Source organism: Polypterus senegalus, chromosome 17 (assembly GCF_016835505.1).
Source record: "Polypterus senegalus isolate Bchr_013 chromosome 17, ASM1683550v1, whole genome shotgun sequence".
Lineage (NCBI taxonomy): Eukaryota > Metazoa > Chordata > Cladistia > Polypteriformes > Polypteridae > Polypterus > Polypterus senegalus.
The window spans coordinates 99,279,059-99,302,911 of record NC_053170.1 but is presented as its reverse complement, the minus strand read 5'-3'; the positions used below and the strand labels follow the sequence as shown (position 1 = coordinate 99,302,911).

Genomic DNA, 23,853 nt, shown 5'->3' with positions numbered 1-23,853 from the left:
CGCCGGGGTCTTCATGCACGGGTGGGTCCGCGTCCTCTGCACCGGGTGGGCATTCTTAAGAGCTGGCCGACGCCTCTCCAAGTTTATGAATAGAGGAAAAGTTCTAGGGGGTCTTCGGGTTGTTTATTGTCCCCAAGACCACACGCAGCTGGTCTTATTTAAATATTTATTTGAAATTAGAAACAACAAAAAACAAAAACGAGGAAGACTGGCTTGTCCACTAATCACGAGCCTCAGTTTCAAACATTTCACTCAACGCAGGAGACGACATAAATAAGCTCGGCGTCATTTTTTAAATTTATAGCCTGCAGCTTGCAGCCCCCTCAAGAACCTTCCGGAGCGTCCGTTGGTTATTATGGCGCGACACTTAATTCAATTCATAGGAAAATGGGAAATGTAATATGAGGAATGGCAGATTGTCGTGCGGTTAAATATAAAATAAATGACAACCCATCACTGTGGCCTCGCGAGGGGACGTGTGCGGCGCCCACCAGTCACTCGTCCCGCCATCGATCCGCTCTCTTCACTCGCACGGCTTCTCGTTTGACCAGCCGAGCGCACAACGGGCGTCCACCACTGCAGTGCCCACTCCAATGTCCCCCCCCCCAAAAAATGGCAAATACCCTGAAAATGGCGCCCAAGGCAGATTTACGGTTCCCGGTCGTGTGTACGCATGCCGGCGTTTGACGTGGTGGCCTGGCTCCTGTGAAAGGGGACGGGTGACACAAACCTAGCACACAGTGGCAAACACAGAATGGGGCACACGAATATAGCGCCTGCACTCGGACCCCCTTTTTTGATGCACTTCTGCTAAAGTCGTCTTGATTTTTTTTAACCCCTCGTCAAAACATCACTGAATACCCCAGAATGACAAAATGGGAAAAAAAAGGGGGCCGTTTGGAAAATTTCTTCGGTGAAAAGTCAAGCAAATCGCCCCCTCAGATTAGCTAACTGAGCAGATTACAATATCCTGGGGGGGGGCGCGCAGCTAAGACCCCTTCTTCAGGTGAGGTGTCATCATCACATGTTGGAATCTTGTTCACTGAGCCAATCAGCGGGGTCTTTTTGCTTGACTTCTCATTATATCCATAATGGCGAACACCCACCCAACTACCCCCCTCCCACTGGCACACAAGACTCATTCCTACTGAATAACTGGAATGACCCCCAGACCTCTGGTATTCGGAGCCCCCTTCAGCTCAGACCTTGCTTGGAGCCCACCGGTGGTCCATTCAAAGGACGGCTGACATGACCAGTGCAGGTACACACAGCCATCTGGCCCCCCAAATGGGGGGCAAAAACCACCCAGGAGGCTGAAGGAGGTGCTGGCAGAGCTTAAAGGCAGGACTGGCATCGACGGAGCACATAATTCATAAATGGAAGGAGGACAGGACTGGACACTTGACCCGGCCGAGCAAATCGAGGGACTCATGGTAAGCGAGGTGACCCAGAAGCTGATTGGCTCTCTGGCTGAGCTCTGGAGACCCCCGTGTGGAGGAGATGGCAGAAACTTCTTCTTCTGCTTGGAGTCTCAATGAGACGTACAAACTGAGGTCCTGACTCTCTGTGGTCATAAAAGACCCCTGGGCATCCTTTGTAAAGAGCAGGGTCACCATGGGCTGGTCACTGTGGCCCCCTAGTCATCCCCTGGTCTCTAGTTGGCTCTCTCACCCCCTGGTGAGCAGACTGGCACAAAAAAATGACTGCCGTCGCATCATCCAGCTGGATGTTAGTCATTGGGGGTACCTGAAGCGGCATTGAGTGATATGAAAGGCGCTATATAAATGGAAAGAATTCTTATTATTAAAGGCACCTGAAGGACTTTCAGACTACGGTCTGGTGAAGGTGGCACTGAACTGCTGGGCCTCAGTCCTACGCATCACATCTGGAAGAAACCCGGGACCACTTGTCACCTACACAATGGGGGGCAGCATCAGGGGCCAGGACACCAGTCAGAGTCAAAGGAAATGGAGCAAATTCTTAACGAGACCCTCCTCAGAGAGCCTGGGGCCCCCGACCGGGCAGAAGGTTCACAAAGCAAAGACAGCACAGGAGGGGGCTTAGGGGCTCGAGGGTCCCAGCCAGAGCCAATCCAACATCTCTGAAGAGACCAGCAGACCCCCAGAGGAGCTCGAGAGGACCTGCAGAGAACAAATGGCAGGAGATCCCCAAATGTGGAGCTGGAATGGCTGCCAAAGGGGCTTCACCGAAATGATGGGTGGAGGGTCTCCGAGTGTGTGTGTCAGTGGGGCAGTTCGGGTTTTTTATTTGTAATAAATTTACAAAAAGCTTTCAAAAATCCCATTGTCAGTTTGGGGGGCTCGATTTTGATTTTAACAGAAGGCCACAACAAAACGAAACGTGAAAAAGGGCAACCCTGTGAAGGAGCGGCGTGCCAGTCCACACACACACACACTTCATCACTGCCATCTCATCCTGGCACTGCACACAGCAGCAGTCTGGGCATCAAGGGCAGGTGGGACACTCCCTCCATCCCCCAAGCAGGTGGCACTGCTGTGCCCAAATCAAGAACTCGATTGTCACCGTCACATCTTGTGGCACACGTCATCAACTCACCCTTCTTCTTGAGCGGCCAGAGGTATCTGCGAAAGCTTTGAAAGGTTCTTTGCGTACTCCTCTTCGATTTTTATCCTGAAATGAGACAGGAAGTCCGTTACACGCCTCGCCGTCACCAAGTCCGTCACTTTCCACCCTAACAAAAGGTGACAGGGTGGGTGCCAATTGTGGCAACTCATCTAACGTGTGACTTTATTTGCTCCATGGCGACACGGGCCTCTCCAGCCTCTGTGACGATTGCTTTGGTGGCAGTGGGACAGGAGCCTGTGTGGTAGAGTTCAAGGTCAGCGTCTGCCACCTTCTACCTCTTTGGACGTCTTTCTCACATTTTAATCCCTGTATGGGTTAAGCCTTCACCATCTTGGACAATCCTGTGCCAAAGTGGCGTGTCGTGGCCCACTCAGGACCAGCAGCCTGGCTAACACATACGTCTGTCCATCTTTATCTGCTATAGCGCCTGGCACAGTCTGTGGTGGTCTCTCCAGTAAATGAGCCGACACGTGCGGCGGCCTCATCGGCCCCCTTCGTGCAATGGTCACATGGTCTGCAATACACTATGGGGGAGGCGGACATCGGCATTCCTGTCCCACCATCCTGGGGGGCACCGAGGTGGGATGGGCGCATTATAAGGAACCTAAGGGGACCTCGCAGCAGCCCACCACTCCACATCGGAAAGCTTCAAGTATGAACCTTCAATCGCCGTTTAATTCTCAATATTGACAGACTTTGGCCAAAGGGAATGGATAGGAATGGGTGGGCTAAAGTGAGGAAAACATCCGACTGACCTCTCCCGAATGAACTCGGCCATTTCTTTCTGCATCTGCTTCCCTTTGAGCTGCTTCTGCAGGAGGACCTCGAAGCCCGTGATGACGTTGTTGCCCTGCGCGTCCTTTTTGTCAGCCTGCAAAGACAGAAATGTGATGGACACGTGGAAAAACCCGTCGTAAATCCCCAAGGAACTCCACGAGATTTGCAAAGACGAGAAAAAGAGGAAAGGGTCAAAGCCGGGATGGTCGGTACGTGCAAAACGATGAAGTCAACGAGCAAAACAAAAATCGAGAGAGAAAAATAAATAAAAGAAAGTCAGGAACAACACGAGGTCAAATCGGAGAACCACAAATATTCACAAGTGGCAAAGCGGGCAGCCATTTAAACCCACAGGTGGCGACCCTGCATGCCACACCAAAACAATGGGAAAGGTTACCCTGGCAACTGCTGGTGTACCCGGCAGAAAAAATAAAAGTCAAAAATGTAACAACCATGGGGCCAAAAAACCAAACGGTGGTCGTTACAATCGTAAAATGTTGGATCTGATGTTGTGTTAAGTCACAGGGGTCCCGGTGCCCCCCTGAGTGTGCGAGGCCAGGTAGGGCTACTCACCAATGAGGTGACATGTCACATGCTGATGGACACACTCAAGTAGGAATGACAAGGGACATCGACAAGAACAACTCGATTAGACGCCTAATGGTGAGGGGGGTGGGTACGGACCCCCATTCTCAGGGTGCCTTTTCCCACCTTGTGCCCAAGAAAGTTGGTGGCCCCTGCCAACCCCAAATTGGACAAATCAGGTCTGAGAATGTCCCACTGCCTTAGCACGCATTCATTTAGGGGAGACCCCCAACCCCCCCCATGTACAGTGTGTGTGCTCGCTAGGCATGCTGGGATACATTAAAGACTTCTCAGCTGTGACTTCACAAAGGAACTCTGAGCAGGCCAGACAGCGAGGCCACACTCTAACCACCGGGGGGCCTGCCAAGTTCCTGAGCCGCCAAACCACACATGAACTGCAGCGCCGCCTTACCCAGAAGTAGTCGCAGTAACTCCACTCGTTCGGCTTCAGCAGCTGCTGCTCGGGCACCGCAATCAGCTGTGGAAACGTCACGCAGTTGATCTGTGGAGACAGGAGGACAAGAGAGGGGAGTTACAAGCTGTCACCACCAGCGTCTGAACGGGCAAACCACAAGTGCAAAGGAAGAACGCCAGCGAGGACCAGCGGGTGAGCGAACACCACGTGAAAAAGTAAGTACCCCCATGGACGGAAGGGTGGGTCTTTATTAACACATTTGGACAGATGAAGATCTTCATTTAAACAGACAGACAGACAGCAAGGCAATATATAATAGATAATTATAAAAAGCCCTAGATAGATAGATAGATAGATAGATAGGAGAGCGTGACCTGTAGGGGGCACACCTGCACCCCAAACACCTAAACACAATCCAAACCACACAGTCGCAGGTTCAAGGAAAGAAGACTTTATTCAAACACCTCCTACAGGTTCTGATCACCTGATAAAATCAGTCGCCATTCCGTTTGTTTCCTTTGTCCCCTCCACTCTCCTTCAAGCAGGCCTTGTCCATCTCCATCTCCGGCCCCCAAGACTCTGACCGCTGTTTTCCCACATGAACCCTGTGCTACGCCATTTTAACAGGATTGCTTCACGGGGCCCATCCAGAGTCAGCTTAACATGCACGCCGTTTGGAGGAGAATGGGAGCCATCACGCCGATGAAGGGGGGCCGCGCCGTCTCCATCCACACAGGCCTGCCATTTGAACGAAGGGCCCACAAGGCAGCAGCAGCAGCCCACACCGCTGACCCATCACACCGTCCTTAACTTGACGGCTTTTCATAAAACAACATCTTCAAGTCCGTCTCAGAGGGTGAAGCTGCACGGCCGTGTGGAAAGAAAGACTTCCAGTGATTCAACTCATCCAGACCTCCGCGTCCATGAAGCTGCCCACCCACCCAGGCGGTTTAAATGAGTCAACCCCAAAGCGTTGTCCTGCACCGAATGAGCCTCAGGGGACGCTAGACATGTAAAAGAACAAAGGGCGTTGCCTCGCTGGCACAGGGGCACTTCATGAAGAGCTGGCACAGATAAAGTGGCTGCTGGGCTTTAGCCTCGAGGGCTCCTTCCTGCTTCTGTCCTTCCACCGTCCAAACTACCACAAGACACTGAAGTCACGACTGAGAGGTTTTTTAAATAAGAACAAGTAATGTTGTTCCCTGAAGCCACGCACGCGTCAAACCATTTAAGGTCAAGGCTGGCATTCACGTCATCATGGAGGAGCACAGCCCGGTTCCTTAAAAATGTGATGCGCTGGATATTTTCGACACAAACCAGCACCCCCTTAAATCGTTCAGGCGCAGACGTTGTATGTATAATAAAATGCATTACATTTGTCACTCTAACAGATGACGCATCACAAACATTAGCACTGCTTTTATGAATCTCATAACTCATGGCACACAACAGAGACGTTTGCATCGCATTCGTCATTCCAACAGATGGTGCAGCAGAAACACTTGCAGCAATGCATTACTACAGAATGTTTGTGGTGCACCATCTGTTGGAATGGCAAATAAAACAATAAAATCAATTACTACATGGCGTACTGCGCCGAGGTCTGCGGTGCTTGCTTCGATTTCAACCCGTCTTAGATGGGGTGTACAAACGCGCACCCTGTGTACTGTAGGAGGAGGACTGGCCTCCCAGCCGGGATGGAAGATGGATCATTACCCAGATAGGGGGGCCAGTGCAGTGACGGGACATCGAAATGAATTTGAATGTCTTAAGGGACGGACTGAGGAGAATCTGGGATTGGTTCCATCCCCCTTACACTGGTCCTCATACAGTAACCCAATCGGGATACCCGCAGGGGTGCTTGGGAGTTGTAGTCCAGAAGGGTAACCCTGTTGGGGAGGGTGCTGTTGTGGGAGGACTTTCTTATTTTCTCTGTGGTGCTTCCAGGAAGGCAAGGCTTGAGACCAGAAGCATTCCCAGGAGTCTGCTGCCTGATATCATTGAGTCGGAATCTCAACACCCAACGCAGGATGGAAGGAGGAAGAATTATTATTGAGTTCTGTATAATTGTGAATTAAATTTGAGAGGCGAGTGTGGAAAGTGCTTCGGAGGAATGAACGATTTTTATTTTATTCGAGGAGCGTCTGCTGTTTAACTCCCTCTTAGGTTTGGCGCCCCCTTGTGGCCACATATAAACACACGTGGCGGACTGGCATGCCATGCAAGGTTGAATTTCCCTGCTAAGCTAATGCAGCAGACGAATGGCTTATTACACTTCACGCATCCACAAAGTCATCGTTAGCAGATCAACTCGACTAACTATAATTAAATCATTAAAAAGTGAAATTCGACTGACAGGGGATCCAAAGTGTGGTGACTGCACGCGGACTCCGGTAGCCACATTTGCCCATGTCAAAGATTCATTGCCAGTCTCCGTTACTTGAGGGGACACGTCTGGCTCGGCTGTGGGGGGCATTCCAACATTTTGGCTTTAACTGTGCGGCCCACGTCTACCATTGGAGGAATGGAGAGCAGAGCCCGATGGCCACGTCAACGTACGAGCCTCAGTAGCATCGAGCTCATCGATCAAAGACATGAAGTCTCGGAGTTGTGAGCGGGGAGACCATCAGTCAGCCGGCCGGAGATAAGGCTTCTTCACTCCTATTTTCCATTATCTTTATAAACACGCCTCTGACATGGCTTCGTTTCTTCTAAATTATTCACAATATTATCTCGTAGTGACAGCTATGAAGGAATGGCGGCCGACAATAATCTGCTTTTAATTAATGGCACCGTGGATGGCGGCACATTCGTGAGCCCCCGGCTGCCAGCTCTATGCAGCATTCGGCGTCCACCTTCAGAAATGGCTAAGCGGCCCTCAGGTGGGTAGCCACCAAATAAAACAATGTGTAGAAAACATAAATAAGATATACATAAAACATTTAAAAGGGGGGGACCTCCAGACCCAAAGGGTCCCCTCATCAGACAGACGCAAAGGCAGCCACAAACAATATATATGATCACTTTGGTAAAACAAAGGAACGTTTTGTGCCTTTTCAGGCCACACCAGGCAGTGTGACACTAGTGTGGCGCTTCGTGTGACATTCTAAAATCCTATCAGAGAGCACAGAGGAGCTTCTCCACAGGCAGGACTGAACGGTGGGCGGAGTGAAGGGCGTGGACTGGGCGGGATGATAAGTTTGAGTGGCAGAAACCAGGAGGGTTCGAGGAAGTGGGCGGAGACTTTCTTAGCAAATGAAGAAATCAGAGCCCCACGCTGGTATTGCAGTGAAGACCCTGACCCACTCGAGCCGCAGCTTTGGCGGACGTCACAACGAATTTGCCCCCAAATGAGGACACCGCTTTCATGAATTTGCCAGGAGAGGCCCTCTATGCCCCCGAGTTGGATTAAGAGGGTCTGAGAATGTGATGTGTGTGTGTGTGTGTGAAGATTTGGGGCGGGGTGAAGATTGGGGTTGCAGCGGTTACTCCGATGTACTGCCAGCTGAAAAATATCTGAACCCATAAACAACCACCACAATTCACTAACTATGGCGCTGCTGCCAGTTTGTTTCCAGGCTCTGCACCAAAGTCTTTACGCGACTTGATCATCAGCCCTGCCTGAAGAGCCTCCAAGTTCAACTTTATTGTCACACACGGGAAGCACAAACAGATTCTTAGTGACAGCTGACGGGGTGACACTGGGACAAGCCATTGCCTCTCCTCATCCGCTACAATTCAGAGTCAAGCACAGAAACGGAGGAGGTGAAGGTGCGGGTCATTATGGCAGATGTCCACGAAGAAGCTCCGGCCAGCTCTGGCTTTTCTCACCGGCTCGGCTCGGCTCGGCTGCCTCCGTTCTTGGCGCTGGCGGCGGTCGGACACACCGAGGCGCATGTGCTTTCTGTTTGGCTCCACAGCTGTGAATATTTTTGGTCGAGTCAAATCCCACAGGATATTATCTAATAACTTAATGCGGCGCAGCGCCGGCTTTCGCAAAGCAGCCAGGAATGGCTGGCATTCCATTCATTGCTGCCATATCTGCGTAGGTTTGCCGTTTTCGTGGAAGGGGGTGGTGAAGGCGAAGGGACGCATCAGCGGGTCCTCGACGTGCTGGGTGAGCCTCGTGCCCCCCTACAAGCTGGCTTAGGGGCAGGTTTAGAAGGGCAAGTGGACGGAGGGAGAGATAAAACCACCAAAACAAAAAAAAAAAAAAAAAAAGTTTGGGTTTGACGTTTCTGGATAACGACGACAAAATCCCAGTTTTATATTTTTAAAGGCGTTCGTCCTTATACTGCAAACAATTTGAGGAAATTTTGGAAGCACATCCTAGAAACATCAGGCAGGAGCCGACTATGGACGGGCGCGCGCACACGCACACTCATGCACGCACACTCGCACACGCTCTCAGTCATACGCGCATGGACGCGCGCGCGCGCTCGCTCGCTCGCTGACTTATACACCCACTCACGCGCACACTCACATACACTCACGCACACTTTCTCACTCATACACGCACGAGCGCTCGCTCTCACTTAAACGCACACACGCGCGCGTTTTCACTTATACATACACTCACTCACACACACACTCACACTCGTATGCACTCGCGCACGCTCGCTCTCCCTTACACTCTCACACGCACGCTCTCTCCAACTGTAATTACTTGAGGTCAGCTGTGAGCTCCACTAAAGCCAAACTAAATTCTTGGAAAATCAACAGAACTTCCTGAATTTGCACCAAAACCAAATGCTGTTCTCGGTCTTCCTCGGACGTCCAGCTCTGTGCTCCAAACACCACCCGCTACCGTCATCCAGCAGTTACTGAAGACAGGGAGCCAATTCAAGGTACTGAAGTTCTGGTCTGTCGCTCCTACACATGAGGAACACCTTTTTCCACCAACTCTGCATTTAACCTTTGGAAAATGCTGGAAGATTAAAGCCTAATTTCTGCAGTTGGCTGGCACCCTGCCCGGGGTTTGTTTCCTGCCTTGCGCCCTGTGTTGGGTGGGATTGGCTCCAGCAAACCCCCATGACCCTGTAGTTAGGATATAGTGGGTTGGATAATGGATGGATGGATTAAAGCCCAATTTGGATGGAATTGAGAGACGAGGTAAGGAAATTTGTACCGGAGGACCTTCATGATCTTAGTCCTGTCCAAATCGCTCGTATCGGAAACTTTTCACGTACAGCAGACTCGTGTCTCAGTTCAAATTAGGGAGACTTATCTTCCATAATTCCATAAAAAATAAATTCTGGTTAAATTAGTCTCGTGCCCGTAAAATTTCCATCATTTGAGTTAGAGGTCACCCGGTAAGACTGATATTAATTACTCAGTGCCCGACATGAATAAAAGTGAACAGTCGACGCACCACTTGTTGTGAATGCTGAATAACGGGGGGGTGTCGTATATCACCTCGGAGGTCCGTCAGCACACCGATACACACCATTTATATGCAAGAGCAGATCCAACCCCCTTTATAATGACAACGTGTCTCCATCTCAAGAGCAGAACGTTCCTCCTGCCCACGCTCTTCTTTAAGTTAAGAGAAACCCACACAGCTTTCCACATCTCGCCCTCAAATCTACCCTTAGAGGCCATACTGGTTAGTCTTCACGAAGACTCGGAGAGCATTTCAACGATATATTAGCATATTCCAAAAGACCCCACCCTTCAGAGATCCCATGGGATGGTGGGTAAGGGACCCTCCAACCGACAGCTGAGAACAGCAGTGGCACTCCACCAACTACTGAATCCCAACTCCAGTCCTCTACGCACAGCGCGGTCCACAATTCGACTACAGCTCCTTCATCGATGACATTTCTCTCGTGTGAAACGTACCCTGGGGTAGGACCCAGCCGTCTAGCTCCAGCCTCACCAGGTCATGGGTTTTAGGAACGTACTAAGTTGGCAACATTCGGGAATAAAGTTCTTGACCCGCTTGTGAGGGAGCCGCGGTGATCATCTGGTGGGCTCACAGGTGACGTTAAAGCGCAAATCGACAAATCGAAATTCAGAGCCGATACCACATGACCAGCAAGCCTGATTATCCTGCATACCCAGGAGAATCCCAACCCCCATAACTCGGTGCGTAAGCAACGTTTTGGATTCTCTCAAATGAGGAAAACGTAAATTTGTCGAAAACTCGTTGTTTAAAAACGTGGCCAGACTCCATTTGTTTTAATTTTTTAGAGTAAACCTGCTGGGCCTGTGGACTCCATGGCATTAGACGGGGGGCTCCAGAATGGTTGGTCATGAGCCTCTCGTTCCAGTTCATCCCATTCACTTGCCATCTGCTGGCCATTGACGTAAACCGAAGTCCCCGTCCCGCTCGTGGGCCTGGTGACAGCACAGCCAGCTCAAAAACGAGAGAGTAGGAAGGCGAGTCGGGATCGATGCAAATGGCTCCTCCCGCGACGTCAGGGGGTCATTGCTGGGCAGCACGGCTGGGAGTACGCGATGTGCGGAGTCATCCGTACGACACGAGGGAGGTCCGCATCTCGTACCGCCACGCTGTCCAACTTGGTGATCCCCACATCCTAAGGTGGCGCGGTTACAACTTCACTTCACGTCCGCCTCTCGTTAATGGCGCTGGTATCTCGATTCTCTTTGGCTTCAGACCTTTACACGTTTTTGACGCCCAATTTCTGACGAATAGTGGGGTGGGCGGGGACACACACTCAGTGTTTCGGTTCGCAATAAGATTCACGAGACAAACGGCATTTTGTTTCTAGCGAAAATCACATCACTGACACGAGAAGGAAGGCGTTCAGTGCCCGTCTCTGGAAGCGTTTACAGGCGTTAATCCATCAACTGGCATTTAGGAAAATGACCGCTAGTGGGGGGGATCCATCCGACTCGTTTCCTGTCCCGTGTGGACATTTCGTTGCAACAACAAGCCGTAAAGACGCACCGCAGGTCGGCAAGAACCTCGTGTACACCGTCAAGCAGGAATCAAGAAACCGGAAACGATTTCTACCTGCAGACCCTCGAATTCTAGGTAAGGGGCGGCCAAGTGCCTTCTTATCGAGAAAAAAACGCAGTAACGTGGGCATGGCGGCGCGTCGGGGTGCAGCCAATCATCTGCAGAACAGAACACATCATTTTTCACCCCCAAATTCCCCAAAAGCATTTCGCATTCGCCAAATCAACCGCCAATCAAATTTCACTTCTGTCTGACGTCCCGGATTCTGTGCGTTGAATTTCTGGCCAATCGTTGCGTTTCTTGTCAGCCGACTCCATAATGGAAAAATCCTTAAAGCCCGTGGTTACAACAAAGGCCAGAGGGATCCACTGGATTTCCGGCTCTTTATGCGGATTGGCTGTCTGGAGGAGCACGTGATTTGCACGACGGACCTAATAAAGTGGCCGCTCGTGTATATACACGGGGCGTCGAAAAGCAAACTCCTTGTCAGGGACCACCGCCATCAAGGAGCCCACCATTCAAAGCTTGAAATCATTTAAAGTCCGGAAGCAAGCAGCTGGCAAATGTCAACGTGAAAGGAATTGACGGGATGAACGGCAGAGCAAACCTCAAAAGGAGACGAATTTCAAGTAAGTGGGGGGCCGAAGTGCAGGTGGCACTTCAACATTCTGATCCGTGCGACCTTATGGAGCCATCTTGATGGAGGAATTTCAATTGAGATCTCCATAAAAGTCCGAGTGTGACACCACAGTCCATGTGGCCTCGAGTCACACGAGGAGGACGACGCCAAGCCGCCAATCACAGGTGACAAGGAATGAATGCCAAGAGAAAAACACGGAAACGTTAGGGAATTTCAGTGAATGCTGGTCGACGAGGATGGAGAAACTGAAGTCGTCCTTAGTGGTCTTTTAATGGGGGCACAGGAAGCAGGTGATGACGATGCTGCTGGACTGATTGATGTGGCCAAAACATGTGACCCGAGGTGTGAGAGGCAGGAGTGCCAAGCACTGTGCCACCTTGAGATGAAGTGATACTTGGAGTCGTGTATCGCTCTCTGCGACCGACTAACACCCAAACAGGGGTCTTTGTGAATTGAGGTGGTCTGGCAAAGAGATCAGACAAGCCCCTTGACCAGAAGTCGCGTAACAGATGAACGTGCGTCACGAAAGGTTCATCGTCAGCCATAATGAGGCGCTAAGTGGTCCCTGACTACAAGTTGTAGGATGTTTACAAGCGCCGGCGGATTACGGGGGATGCAGGGGGTTCATTTTCAGTGGGTTTTTGGTCGTCCCGCCGAAGCCTGTTAAGCTGCCTATTTAGAGAATCCCACCCCCTCCCGGCCGAAGCCCCCCAGCAGTCAGTCAGTCAGGCTCTCCCCAGCGCGTAGCCATCACAATCCGCGGGCGGTTGCATAGCCGAGGCTCAGCGGACCCTCGAGTACGGTTGCTAGGATACAAATTAGCTCCATCGTACTGATGTTTCCTTTGAACGTAACTCCACTGCTGGCTTTACATAATCTCGGCGGAGGAGACCCCCCTCAGCCTTTTCATTGCGCCTTGACGGACACGAGCAGACGCACGCACGGGCAGCTCCAAAGTGGCTTTTAAGGACACAGTCTGGTGGTTTTAAACTGGCGGTCCTCGTCGTGCACCCCGCCGAGCCCCCAAAAACCTCAAAGCTAATGAGCAGTTTGTGGCGTCATGTTAGAAGTCGGCACCGTTAGCTGGCGTTTGATCCGTCACTGGGGGGGGGGTGATGGGGGAAGGGAAGACAGAAGAACTTGTCGGAGCCTCGGGCAGGACCCCCAATCTTAAGGGATCTGCTCGCTCCTCCACCCCAGGCACAGGTCAGAGAATCGTTAAAATGGAGGGGTGAAGAGGTTAGCGCTGCAGCTTGAAGTGTTCAGAGACCACCATCTGCAGCTCAGGGACCTCCATTCTGCCCACTTTCAACATGGCACCTATGAAAGGGGTTGTGTGTGCGCCAGCGAAGGATCGAGAGGTTACCATCTGATCATGTAGCATTAATCCAGTTTTGGGTCACAGAGAGCTACTGCTGATCAAGGCAGCATTAAACACAAAGTCTGCACTGGGCACCGGGCATTTGCAGGGCCCACTTGTGGACATGCCAACACGATTTCCAATTTGTCATTAAACTGATTTGTGTGCTTTTAGGAGGAAAACCGGTAGGAACGGGATACAAAAAACATGCAGATTGTACAACCACGATGACTACACACGGGCACGAGATTCAAGCCCAGGGAGGGTGGATCTGAAGGGTGACCCCTGTGCCACTCCATCACCACAGCGTGCCACGCACATTCACAAATATGTTTTTGTAGATGTGAACGGATTGTGGACACTATGGGGGCGTCAGAACCCCAAATCCTTGACACAACTACACAAACACAAGTCCCTGGTTCATCCATCATTATTATTCTGAAGGCTTCTACTGAGCACCACACACACACACAAACTCTCTGTATTGATCTTTACGTTTTCTTTTTCCAGTTGTCTCCCTTGGTGAGCTTCTGTCCACCTCAGGGCCGTCTTAACGTCTGGGCGCTGGCCGGGGTCCCCAGGAGCCCATAATGTTTCTGATGCCTATGTGTGTTTCTGTTTTGCTATCAAAACCGGGACCCCAGTGCACTACTTTGCCCGGGGGGTCCTGTGATGCTGGTAAGATGGCCTTCCTCCTCCTCCTCTTTCGACTCCAAATCCCCTAGTGAGGTGAGGTGTGTTCTTTTGTTCTGGAATTGGGAGAACTTCTGGTATTACGATATCTGAGGAAGACGCAATCTCCTCGGAAACCCATTCTTGGAAGTACAAACGGGACCCAGCAAAACCGTCCAATAGGACCACCCCAAGGGATGCTACCACCTAGTCTGGGACGAGAGGGGCCACTCATACAAACAGTCTCTCCTTTTTCAGTGAGGAGAAATAAACCCACCCACAACTGGCCTCTACAAAACCAGAGGGCCCTGGAAGATGGCATCAAACTTCACACCTGGAACCTGACTTGACCAGAGCACCTAAAAGAAGTTCAGCAATCGCCTGCACTGGGAGATTACCTTGCTGGGCAGTTTACGTCATCATTTCTTTCCATTTGTGCCATTCTGCACTATTTGTGTTAATACCAGTTATTATAGGGGGTCACATGACTGGTGCCCCAACATACACAGCGACACTGCTCTTCTCTCCTGGTCACAATGGTCACAGACACACACACACACACACACACACACACACTATTATATTATATCTACTCTCTTATATATGTATAAATAAAATCCTAAGCCTAAAAGTGCAACGATTCTATGTGACATTATGTCACTTTTTGTCACACTTTACATCAGGCTTATTTTAAAACCTACATATATGTGTTTGGTATCATTCTTTTCAGAGCTTTTATCGAACTTTAATGTGATGTTGTTAGATTTTCAGATTCTTATTCCATTTTTAAATTATAAACTTAAAAAAAATATCAAGAACTCACGTCCCGCAAAACGAGACTTTGTGCCACGAGATTTAACCGGGGCCGGAAAGAAAAGACAAAGAGTAGGACAGCTGCTGTACAGGCTTTTAAACGTTTTAAGTGCCGTGCGAGATGAAGATGACGTGGCGTGGCAGCAGCTGATCGAGCAAAGAGGAGATTTAAAAAAAAAAAAAAAACAATAAACTATTTCTTTCCCATTGCATCACCGAGGGGGTTTCGGAGAAGAGACCGCATCTCCTTGGGGTGCGTTTGGACTCCCTCTTCACAATGCGAGCGGCAGAGATGTGAACCCGCTAATACACATATACATAGACACACATATATAGTTGAACTTCTGTAAATTGTTGTTTTTAACTTGGGGACAGATAACGTCTCAATCTTCATCTTCATCACCCTCCTCCTCCTCCTCCTCCTCTGCAGGGTTATATTGTATACTGAAGGTACCTGGAAAGAGCTGTGATGAGGCTAAAGCTTCAAGTTCAAGTCTCCGTAGGATCTCTTTCCCTGAGTGTGTGCGTCTGTCTGTCTGTCTGTCTGTCTGTCTGTCTGCCTGTGTGTGTCTCTGTCTGTCTGCGCGTGTGTGTGTGTGTGTGTTCGTCTGAGCCTCACACTTATTCTTATATTTTCATGGACTTGGTAAAAGCCAGAAGTGTGGTGTGGGAGTTTAAAAAACAAAAGATTAGCCATTCAGAGAGAGTAATCCGTGTGAAACAATTAAATGAAGAGCTGCTCTGTAATCAGCAGCCTTGGCACCGATGTTGGCACTTTGTTTCATTTCACAGGCGGTGATTCATTTCACCACAAACTTCGTTGGAGCTGGGCAGGGTCCTACATGTGCCGAGTGCGCTGTGCCACACCGGTTTTCATGGATTGTTTGATTTATTCCACCACGTTTTTTTGTTTCATTATTAATTGTTAAAGTTTTAACTTAAGGTCAGTTTTTTTTTCTTTTGCTTATCTTTTCCCACAACACAAAGCAGAAGCCTGCCAAGAGCACAGACTCATTTTAGAGCCCACTGTGCCAACAGAGTGGGTTCAATTCCCAGACCCTCTCTGTGTGGAGTTTGCTGGTCCTCCACGTGTGTGTGTGCAGCAAACTGACTGGCAACCCTTAATAGGTACAATATGTGAGTGTGTGCCCTGTGCTGGACTGGCATCTGCTCTGTGCCTGGTGCTCTGCCTCCAGCCATCCTATTTTGGATTAAACGGCCCCCCATCTCAAATGACGAAGATAATGAACTCCGTTATGAGGAAATTTTGCATGACAGACTTCTTAAAACTGAGATGATGGCATGAAGGTGCCACAGCTTCTGCCCCCCTTGCCAGTTCGGATGCTGAACACTGTGCTGCCCCCTCTGCCCTCAGATCTGCTCCTGGTAGGCGGTTACTGGAGCGTTGCACCTTGATGCCCCCCTCAGTCTCCTGATTCACGGCCTACCTGACTACCAGAGAGCAGCTTGTGAGGCTGAGGGCCTGCATGTCACAAATGGTGCCGTGTGACACTGGCGCACCTCAGGGGACCGTCCTGTCTCCCACTCCACACAACAGACTTCCAGTACAATACCAGTGCCTGCCCATCCACAGACGTTCTCAGACGACTCGCCCACCACAGGCTCATTAATAATGGAGATGACGCGGAGTACAGGAAGGTTTGTCTTGTGTTGCGGGGACAACAACATCAGCAACACAAGAGAGCTGGTGGCGGACCTCCAGCGTGTCAAGGACCCTCCGAGACCAGTCAACCTCCAGGGGGACGACGTGAAACTGACACAGACAAATAAGTACCAGCAAAACTGGGCCAGTCTGATATCATGGTGGCATCAGACAAAAGGCCAGAGCAGGCGGCACATGCCAAGGAGCCTCGGGGCTGCTGATGTGTGCAGCGAGCAGCTGGAGATGTTCTACCAGCGTCCATAGTGGCCAGTGTGGTGTTCTACACGGGGGTCTCCTGGGGGAGCAACGTGAGCTCAAAAGAAATCAGGAAAGCCTGTGCCACCACCCGGCCAACACTAGACACACTAGAAGCTGTGGTGGAAAACAGGAGGGTGGCAAACTTGGATGCCATCAGGAAAAATCCCTTCTTTATCCACAGGCTCATTCCACCATCACGGTGGGCTAAGAAGAGCCTCTGGGGGTCTTTTCTGCCCCACTGGTATCAGGCAATTCAGTTTTCCCACCCGATGTATTATTTTAGTAATTTATTTACTGATTGATTGTCTTGTTTGTCAACCATCTCAAGGCTTTGGGGGCTCCTCCTTGGACATTTCAGCTTGTGGAGCAAGATGGCGGCACAGTGCTGTAGAAATTCAGCGTGCGGGGCTCAAAAGCCAGCCTGGTCATTGTCCTTATGACTTGTGGGGTGGGGTTTTCCTGGCACATTGCAGACGTGGCACTTGTCTCCGTCAGCCCCGTGGGCACAGGTAGGCCCCCGCAGTCGGCTGGAGGATTGACGTTCCAGAGGTTTCTGAAGCCGCACTCTCACTCTGTCTATACTACGCATCAGGTCCACGGTGACATCAGAGGCTCCCAAACTCAAACACTTCATTGTTGGGTTTCTTCTTCTTTTTTTTTGTTGTTGTGTGAGAACAACAGGCTAACTTGATAATGAGCAGCTAAGCCCTAAATTACAGCTCTGGGTGGCGATTATGAAGTAATAGCAGCTCCGCTTGATCCCGCTGTCAAGACACTCCGTGGCACAGACCGATGTGTTCATTTCACAAGTCTCATCTTTCTGCCAGCGGATTACCCGTCCGCTCCACCCGTCCTGACTTGTTACGGAGAGCACCCTGCATTTCGGGAGACATCAACCGCTGGCATTGTCGGGCCCGGATGACAGCGACTGCACATGGCGCCTGCGATACGGCGAAGAGCTCGTTTATAGGCTCCTCACCAGCAAGACTTGGTCTTCTCTCCCTCTCCGAGTGTCCAACGGCATTCAGGCTGCCCAAATCACACCAGAGGGCCCCGTATGTTATAGTTGGACTCGCTTTGCTAGAAGGAAAGTCACCTTCATTGATGTGACCGAGTCTCCCTGCAGTCGCACGAGTAGCAAAGGGCAAACGACCGCAAAAGTGGCATCGACGTCTGGCGAGAGATTGAAGCGAATGCCTTGAAGTCTTCTCTCCCTCTCCGAGTGTCCAACGGCATTCAGGCTGCCCAAATCACACCAGAGGGCCCCGTGAAGGACATTGAAGTCTCCGCCACTGGGGGGCACGAGCTCCTCAGGGGTCGTTCTGGAAAAGTGACGACTTCCTGTGGTTCACGCAGCTCTCCAGGAGTCAAAGCTCATCAGAGTTCAGCCTGCAGGTTTGTCCGTTGTGATAAGACGACAAGAGAAGGAAAAAAGGGTTTGGGGGATCCACCCCGTGTATTGTCAGGCGGGCGCTCAAATATCAATCGAGTTGGCACAAAAGACGGAGACGCAATAGAGCAGGGGTCCTGGAGGGCCGCAGTCAGAGGCGGCCTTAGGGGTGTGCGGGTTTAGGGCTGACCTACCCCACACTGGGCCGGTTACATCAAAACGCTGTTACCCGTATGGGTGGACCGTATAAACTTGTGTGCGAATTTAATAAAAATAATGTTAACGTACACTGGATTTTCTCATTACAGTATTCAGCGAAATTTTTGCAAGATAACACACGGACTTTATCAAAATATAACTGGAGAATATAACTTGACCTCAAAAGCGGGGACCCCCTTAGGCCCCACTTGCCACCCCCTAAATGCTGCTCGTGGCCCCAGTGGCGGCAGGTTTTCATTCTAACCCTTTTCTTAATCAGTGACCAGTTTTTGCTGCTAATCAACTCCTTTTCCATTGAAGGTAATTGACTCGCTCTTGAAGATTCAGACCCCTTCATTGTTTCTTTATTCTTAATTAGCAGTCAAACAATAAATAAGGAGATACAAAATGAGCCAAAAACAAAATGTGTGTCCGTCGTACGACATGTGAGAAGAAAGAGAGGCGAAGGTCTCAGGGATGTTCATCTGCTCAGGTCCCCCCACAGAAAAGAGAAAATCCGCAATTTCGGACACGTCCGCTGTCGCACAACGAGAGCAGAATTAACGAGCGAGTTTAATAAACGACGAGAAATCGGCGCCTAATTAAGCAACTGCTTGGAGTTTGAGGCCCTGACTTAGGTGGTCTTTCTTCTGTTGGCTCCCTCACTTCACGTTTCGTTTCCGGTTAACTCTTTCAGGGCGACTTTTGTCAAAAGGAGGGGCTGACGGTGGTACTCGACTGTAAGCGGTGACCAAACCCGCCGTTAGGTTATAGTTGGACTCGCTTTGCTAGAAGGAAAGTCACCTTCATTGGTGTGACCGACGACTCTCCCTGCACTCGCGCGAGTAGTGAAGGGCAAACGACCGCAAAAATGGCGTCTGGCGAGAAATTGAAGCGAATGCGTAAAGCAAAATACGCCGTGGACGAAGTTTTGCGTATTATAACCAAATTGGACTCCGACATGTCCGACTCCGATTTTTATCAAACATGAGGTCAGCTGGTTGTGGTGCTGACGGGGCGACATTCGCCTGGGAGGACTGCCACTTACACTACAATCGCCGCTGTCGCCCCCGACCCCTGCCATGCCACATGTGAGTGGTGCGAACTGTTGGCGTGTGGCACATAGCAACAGACGTTTTAGGTTGGTTTCTGTGGGAAAATGTTGCTTTGTGTGGTTTACAGGAAACTGAGTTTTCTGGGGAAAAAAAGATTCATCCCTCAAAGAGTTAAGGAAAGAAATTAAGCAATTCAGAGGAACAAAAGTTAAAAAGAACAAGTCAATGAAAACGACCGGAAAAGGAGATAATTAGCAGCAAAAACAGGTCGCCAGTTTAGAAAAGGGTTAGAATGAAAACCTGCAGCCCACTGTGGCCCTCCGGGACTGGCGTTGGGGACCCCTGTGACAGACAAACTGGGGAAGAGAGAGCTGAGCAGGGCAGGAAGAGGCGGGCCCCGAGGACAGTAGGAGGGCGTGGTCTGGGCAGGGGGCGGAGGTTAAGTGGGATTCCCATCTGTTGACCTGTAGGTGGGGAGGTTAACGCACCTCCTCAACCTACGAGCTGACATCTTTCCCCCTGACCGCCTCCTATGTGACACCATCTTGAAGCTCTGGGGGTTCCCAGAAGTCACCGACGTCTCTCGTGCGTCTCGTCAAAAGTTGAGAAGTGCAGGAAGAGGCGCCAACAGTCGTGAATGGACTCACAATGTCGCTGGAGCAGGAGCAGCACGGCCATGCTTGGCCGAGGACGAGTCGCTTTATCGAGTTCCGAGGGTTTGGGCCAGCCAGTTGGGTTCAGGTGGTTGTCGTAATGGTGTGGAGTAGAAGGTACCAGGGCGTTGCTCGGGCAGATAAATAAAAAATCTGGTGGGGGTTTGCATAGCAGCCAAGTGGCCCCCCTATAGATACAGCCGGGCATCACAGCAGGGGCGACCAGCCACAGTTTGTATTCGGATACAAAGAGGGAGAGAAATCAGGGATGAAGGCCTGAGAGTCGACGTTACCGTCCATCACCCGGGAGGAAGAAAGCAAAAGCTTATCATGACTGGGCGGAGAGGAAACTCACCTGGGAAGACGGATTTCCAAAGACAGGAACGGCCCACAAACCGGGAGAGGACCCTGAGCTCCTGTTCTGCTTGGACCATAGCATGAAGACTTCGTTAAAAGGCCACAAACGAACCCAAGCAACGACTCCAATCTTCAAAGCTGCTTGCTGGTCGCGGTAGGAGGCGCTAAAGAGTACGTCCAGGCGTTACATTCATATCGATAGATCCGGCAGCCACTTACTCCTCGGTGGGCCAAGGAGGACATCACAGCGCCGTCACCCTCAGGAGTTTGTCATGTCGGCTTTGTGAAGTTCACGTACCACGGGCCTGGCTCCCTAGCCACAATTTCCTCGGAATTGCCTCCGTTAAGACTGACCTGCAGCCACTCGGATTCTCACGTTCTTCACGTTACCCCTGTACATCGGACCTTCTGCTGCAATCGTAGCTCCTCACAAACCGCACCCCTCGACACGGACAGCAATGCGAATGGCCAAACTCGCAACTGGATGGGTGGCCAGTCCGTCGTCGGACACCCTAATGCGCCCCTTCGGTTTGACGCCATCAGTCAGCCTGACCTGCAGGTCTTCAAGATGTGGGAGGAGGAGGAGGAGGAGGAGGAGGAGGAGGAGGAGGAGGAGGAGGAGACAGCAGCAGACATTAACGCCCAAGCGAACACAATGGAGGAAACGCAGTTTGATCCCAGGACTGTTGAGATGCGAGGCGGCCATACTAAACACTGTCACACACGAGCTGAGTGCACCAAGTGGAGGTAATTACCCGCCAGGCCAGGGGGTGGCAGCGTGCGCTTAACCTACCTCTGTTATCTCTGCAGGCCAAGTACGAGAAAACCTGCCTGATTCAACGTCACTTCCCGGTTCCGATGCACAGACTGGCATCACTTCTGGTTTCAGCCTATAAAGCCGCCATCTTGTTTTTTCTAACCAGACGAATTCAGTTTTGAAACTCGACCAGAGCGCATCATTTCTCATCTCTTTGCCCTTTTGCAGCCACGGACAATAAACGGGTGGCTGCCCCAAACCTTTTTGTCGTGTGTTGAGATTACTTCTTTTACAACGCGCTTTCCCCGTACGCCACGTGAGCGAATTTAAATGGAAATGTTAAAAAATGCCCAAGGGGCACGGGCCTGGCGAGGGGCACATACGTGATGAAGGTGCGTGCCGCTCGCCGGTGTTGCTCAAGACGACTCCATCCTCGATGGCACCTCGCACCTCCGACTGGCGGCTGCTCCCGGATCAGCCATAATACTTTATGAAGCGACAATTCCAAGCCTCGGCTGAAGCAGCTCTCATCATGTAGAGAAGGAAAGGAATTAAAGAAGGAAAGAAAAACGCAAATACGTGATGGGCTGTCGGCCGATCAATAGAAGCCCACTGAAAGCTGACCCAGCGGGTCGCCATGTAGGGGATCAAAAAAAAAAAAAAAAATCACGGTTGGTGGGTTTGGTTGGATGGCCGGAATTATCTGCAGCCCCCTCGTCACCAACAAAATGCTTCTGTCGTCGTGGAAACAGCAAAAGCTGCTCTGAACTCCCCCCCACCCCCACTGTGCAGATCAAGCGTAGGAATCGGAGGCACTGGAGCTGGAAACCTCGGAAATCCAAGGGGGTCGGAATAGATACAGCGTAGCGGCAAACAAAATAATGGACTGCAAAAAAAAAAATTTAAATAAATAAATAAATAGACACGCGAGCCAGAAGGATACAGCAGACAGGTAAGTACATAGATAATAAAAGTCCTAATAAAATAATCGTTTATGAATTGACATACAGGCTTACAACACATGCAAACAGCAGGGACCACCACGAAAGGAAATACAAGTGCCCCCAATTCAGGGGTGTAGGGTGCAGCCGACCCTACCCCCTCAAAACACCGGGTGGGAAAACAACCCTGAATGAACAGGACCCCCAGTCCAAAGTAGAGCCCACTCACTTAAAAGAGGACCCGAGATTAGTGTGACCAGCCCACCTTTAAGAGGAAGAACCCAGAAAGACGGAGAGAAAAGGAGCAAAGTCCACAAACACGGTGGGATCGGAACCTGTAGAGCTAACCAGTGAGCCGCCATGCTGCCCCACAAGAGTGCAAAAAATACAACGTAAAGCGCACAATGAACACCGTTAATTAGCAGTTAAAACACATAAAATACATCCTGAGCCTGTGGAGCAGAGCAAAAAGAGGACAAACACTTAGGCAAAGATAAAAACACTCACACACATCTACTGTATATATCTAGAAATGAACAAATAAATAAAAAAGTCAGACACGGGGGTCTCAGGTGTGCCATCTCAGCTCAGGTGGGGTTGGAAGGTCAGAGTCTGAAAGTAACGAGACAGAATGTCCGACTCCTCCCTTTTGATCCTCAGACTGAACGATGACCAATTAGAGAAAGCCCTGACATCACTTCTGCTCCCAGCCTGGAAGTCCCGCCCCTTTCATCTCACTGCCTATTTAAGAGTCGACTCAAATGGACGTCAGCATTGAGTGCTGAACCTGTGACTGCCAAGGACAGGAACAAACAAGTTACTGATTTTATTTTGTTGTTAAATCCAAGTTATATTATAGAAAGGAACAAGTCCCTGTGTGTGTGTGTGTGTGTGTATTGTGAGTGAGTGAGTGTCTGTGTGTGTGTATTATATAATACACACACACACACCCACGCACTTCATTTTGTCACACAAATGTGCTTAGTGGACACCTTCACAGCTCTAGCATGGTAAGCAGTACCCCTCTACAGTTCTGAGGTGCAGCTCTGGGGAGACGCCGGACCTCTTTTCCCATCCAGACCTGGTGGTCTTGAACCATCCCGAGAACTTGCTGTGTATCCCGACCGTCCTCAGGAAGTCGCTGTTCACTGACACACAACTCAAGCTCAGTAGAATTTGGAGACAAACCATCAATCACAGCTGTGGCCGTTTTACTTTGGATTATCTTATTTGTGCTAAAACCACTAAATGAGGATACCCGAGTGGTACCCTAACTCTTTACACTGTCCTTACAACATCTATATAACAGGGGTGGGCAAAAGTGGGTTTACAGTTGTTTGTATGGAAAAAGACATGCAAGTTATGATCGCTACAATAAAGCACACTTTAATACTACTACTACTAATAAGATGACTAATAATAAAATAATACAACAATAAAATCTACACATATACATACACAGACACACAAACATACAAATTATATGTTAGACACCCAGATATATGGAGGTGTCTCTGTGCGCCCATTTATAGTTTGAATGACAGTCCAGCAGACGGATAGAAATTCAAAGAATACGTACAAGTGTGCGCCATAATAACACCACCCAGTACATGGACAGGTGAAGATACAGAGAGAGAGAGAAAGAGAAAGACAGACAGAGTGATATACAGCATGTGTACATTCAGTTGTTACTGTAGTCAGATAAAAATACAGAGGCGGGCAGAGATCACAGCACACAGAATCACTAGCAGAAAAATACAAGAATACACCCCTATAAATAGACAGGG

The 23,853-nt window shown here is 50.2% G+C and overlaps 1 protein-coding gene across 3 annotated transcripts in view; it reads right to left on the bottom strand.

Moving 5' to 3' along the window:
* Window positions 1-23,853, bottom strand: part of LOC120517101 (growth arrest-specific protein 7-like) — a 131,067-nt gene that overhangs the window by 15,075 nt on the left and 92,139 nt on the right. For all 3 annotated transcript variants that reach the window (XM_039739203.1, XM_039739205.1, XM_039739204.1), the window contains exons 6-8: window positions 4,382-4,471; window positions 3,363-3,478; window positions 2,578-2,652 (exon numbers count right to left, since the gene is read on the bottom strand). In XM_039739203.1, the coding sequence (XP_039595137.1) occupies window positions 2,578-2,652; window positions 3,363-3,478; window positions 4,382-4,471 (281 nt within the window). The remainder of the gene's footprint in view (window positions 1-2,577; window positions 2,653-3,362; window positions 3,479-4,381; window positions 4,472-23,853) is intronic.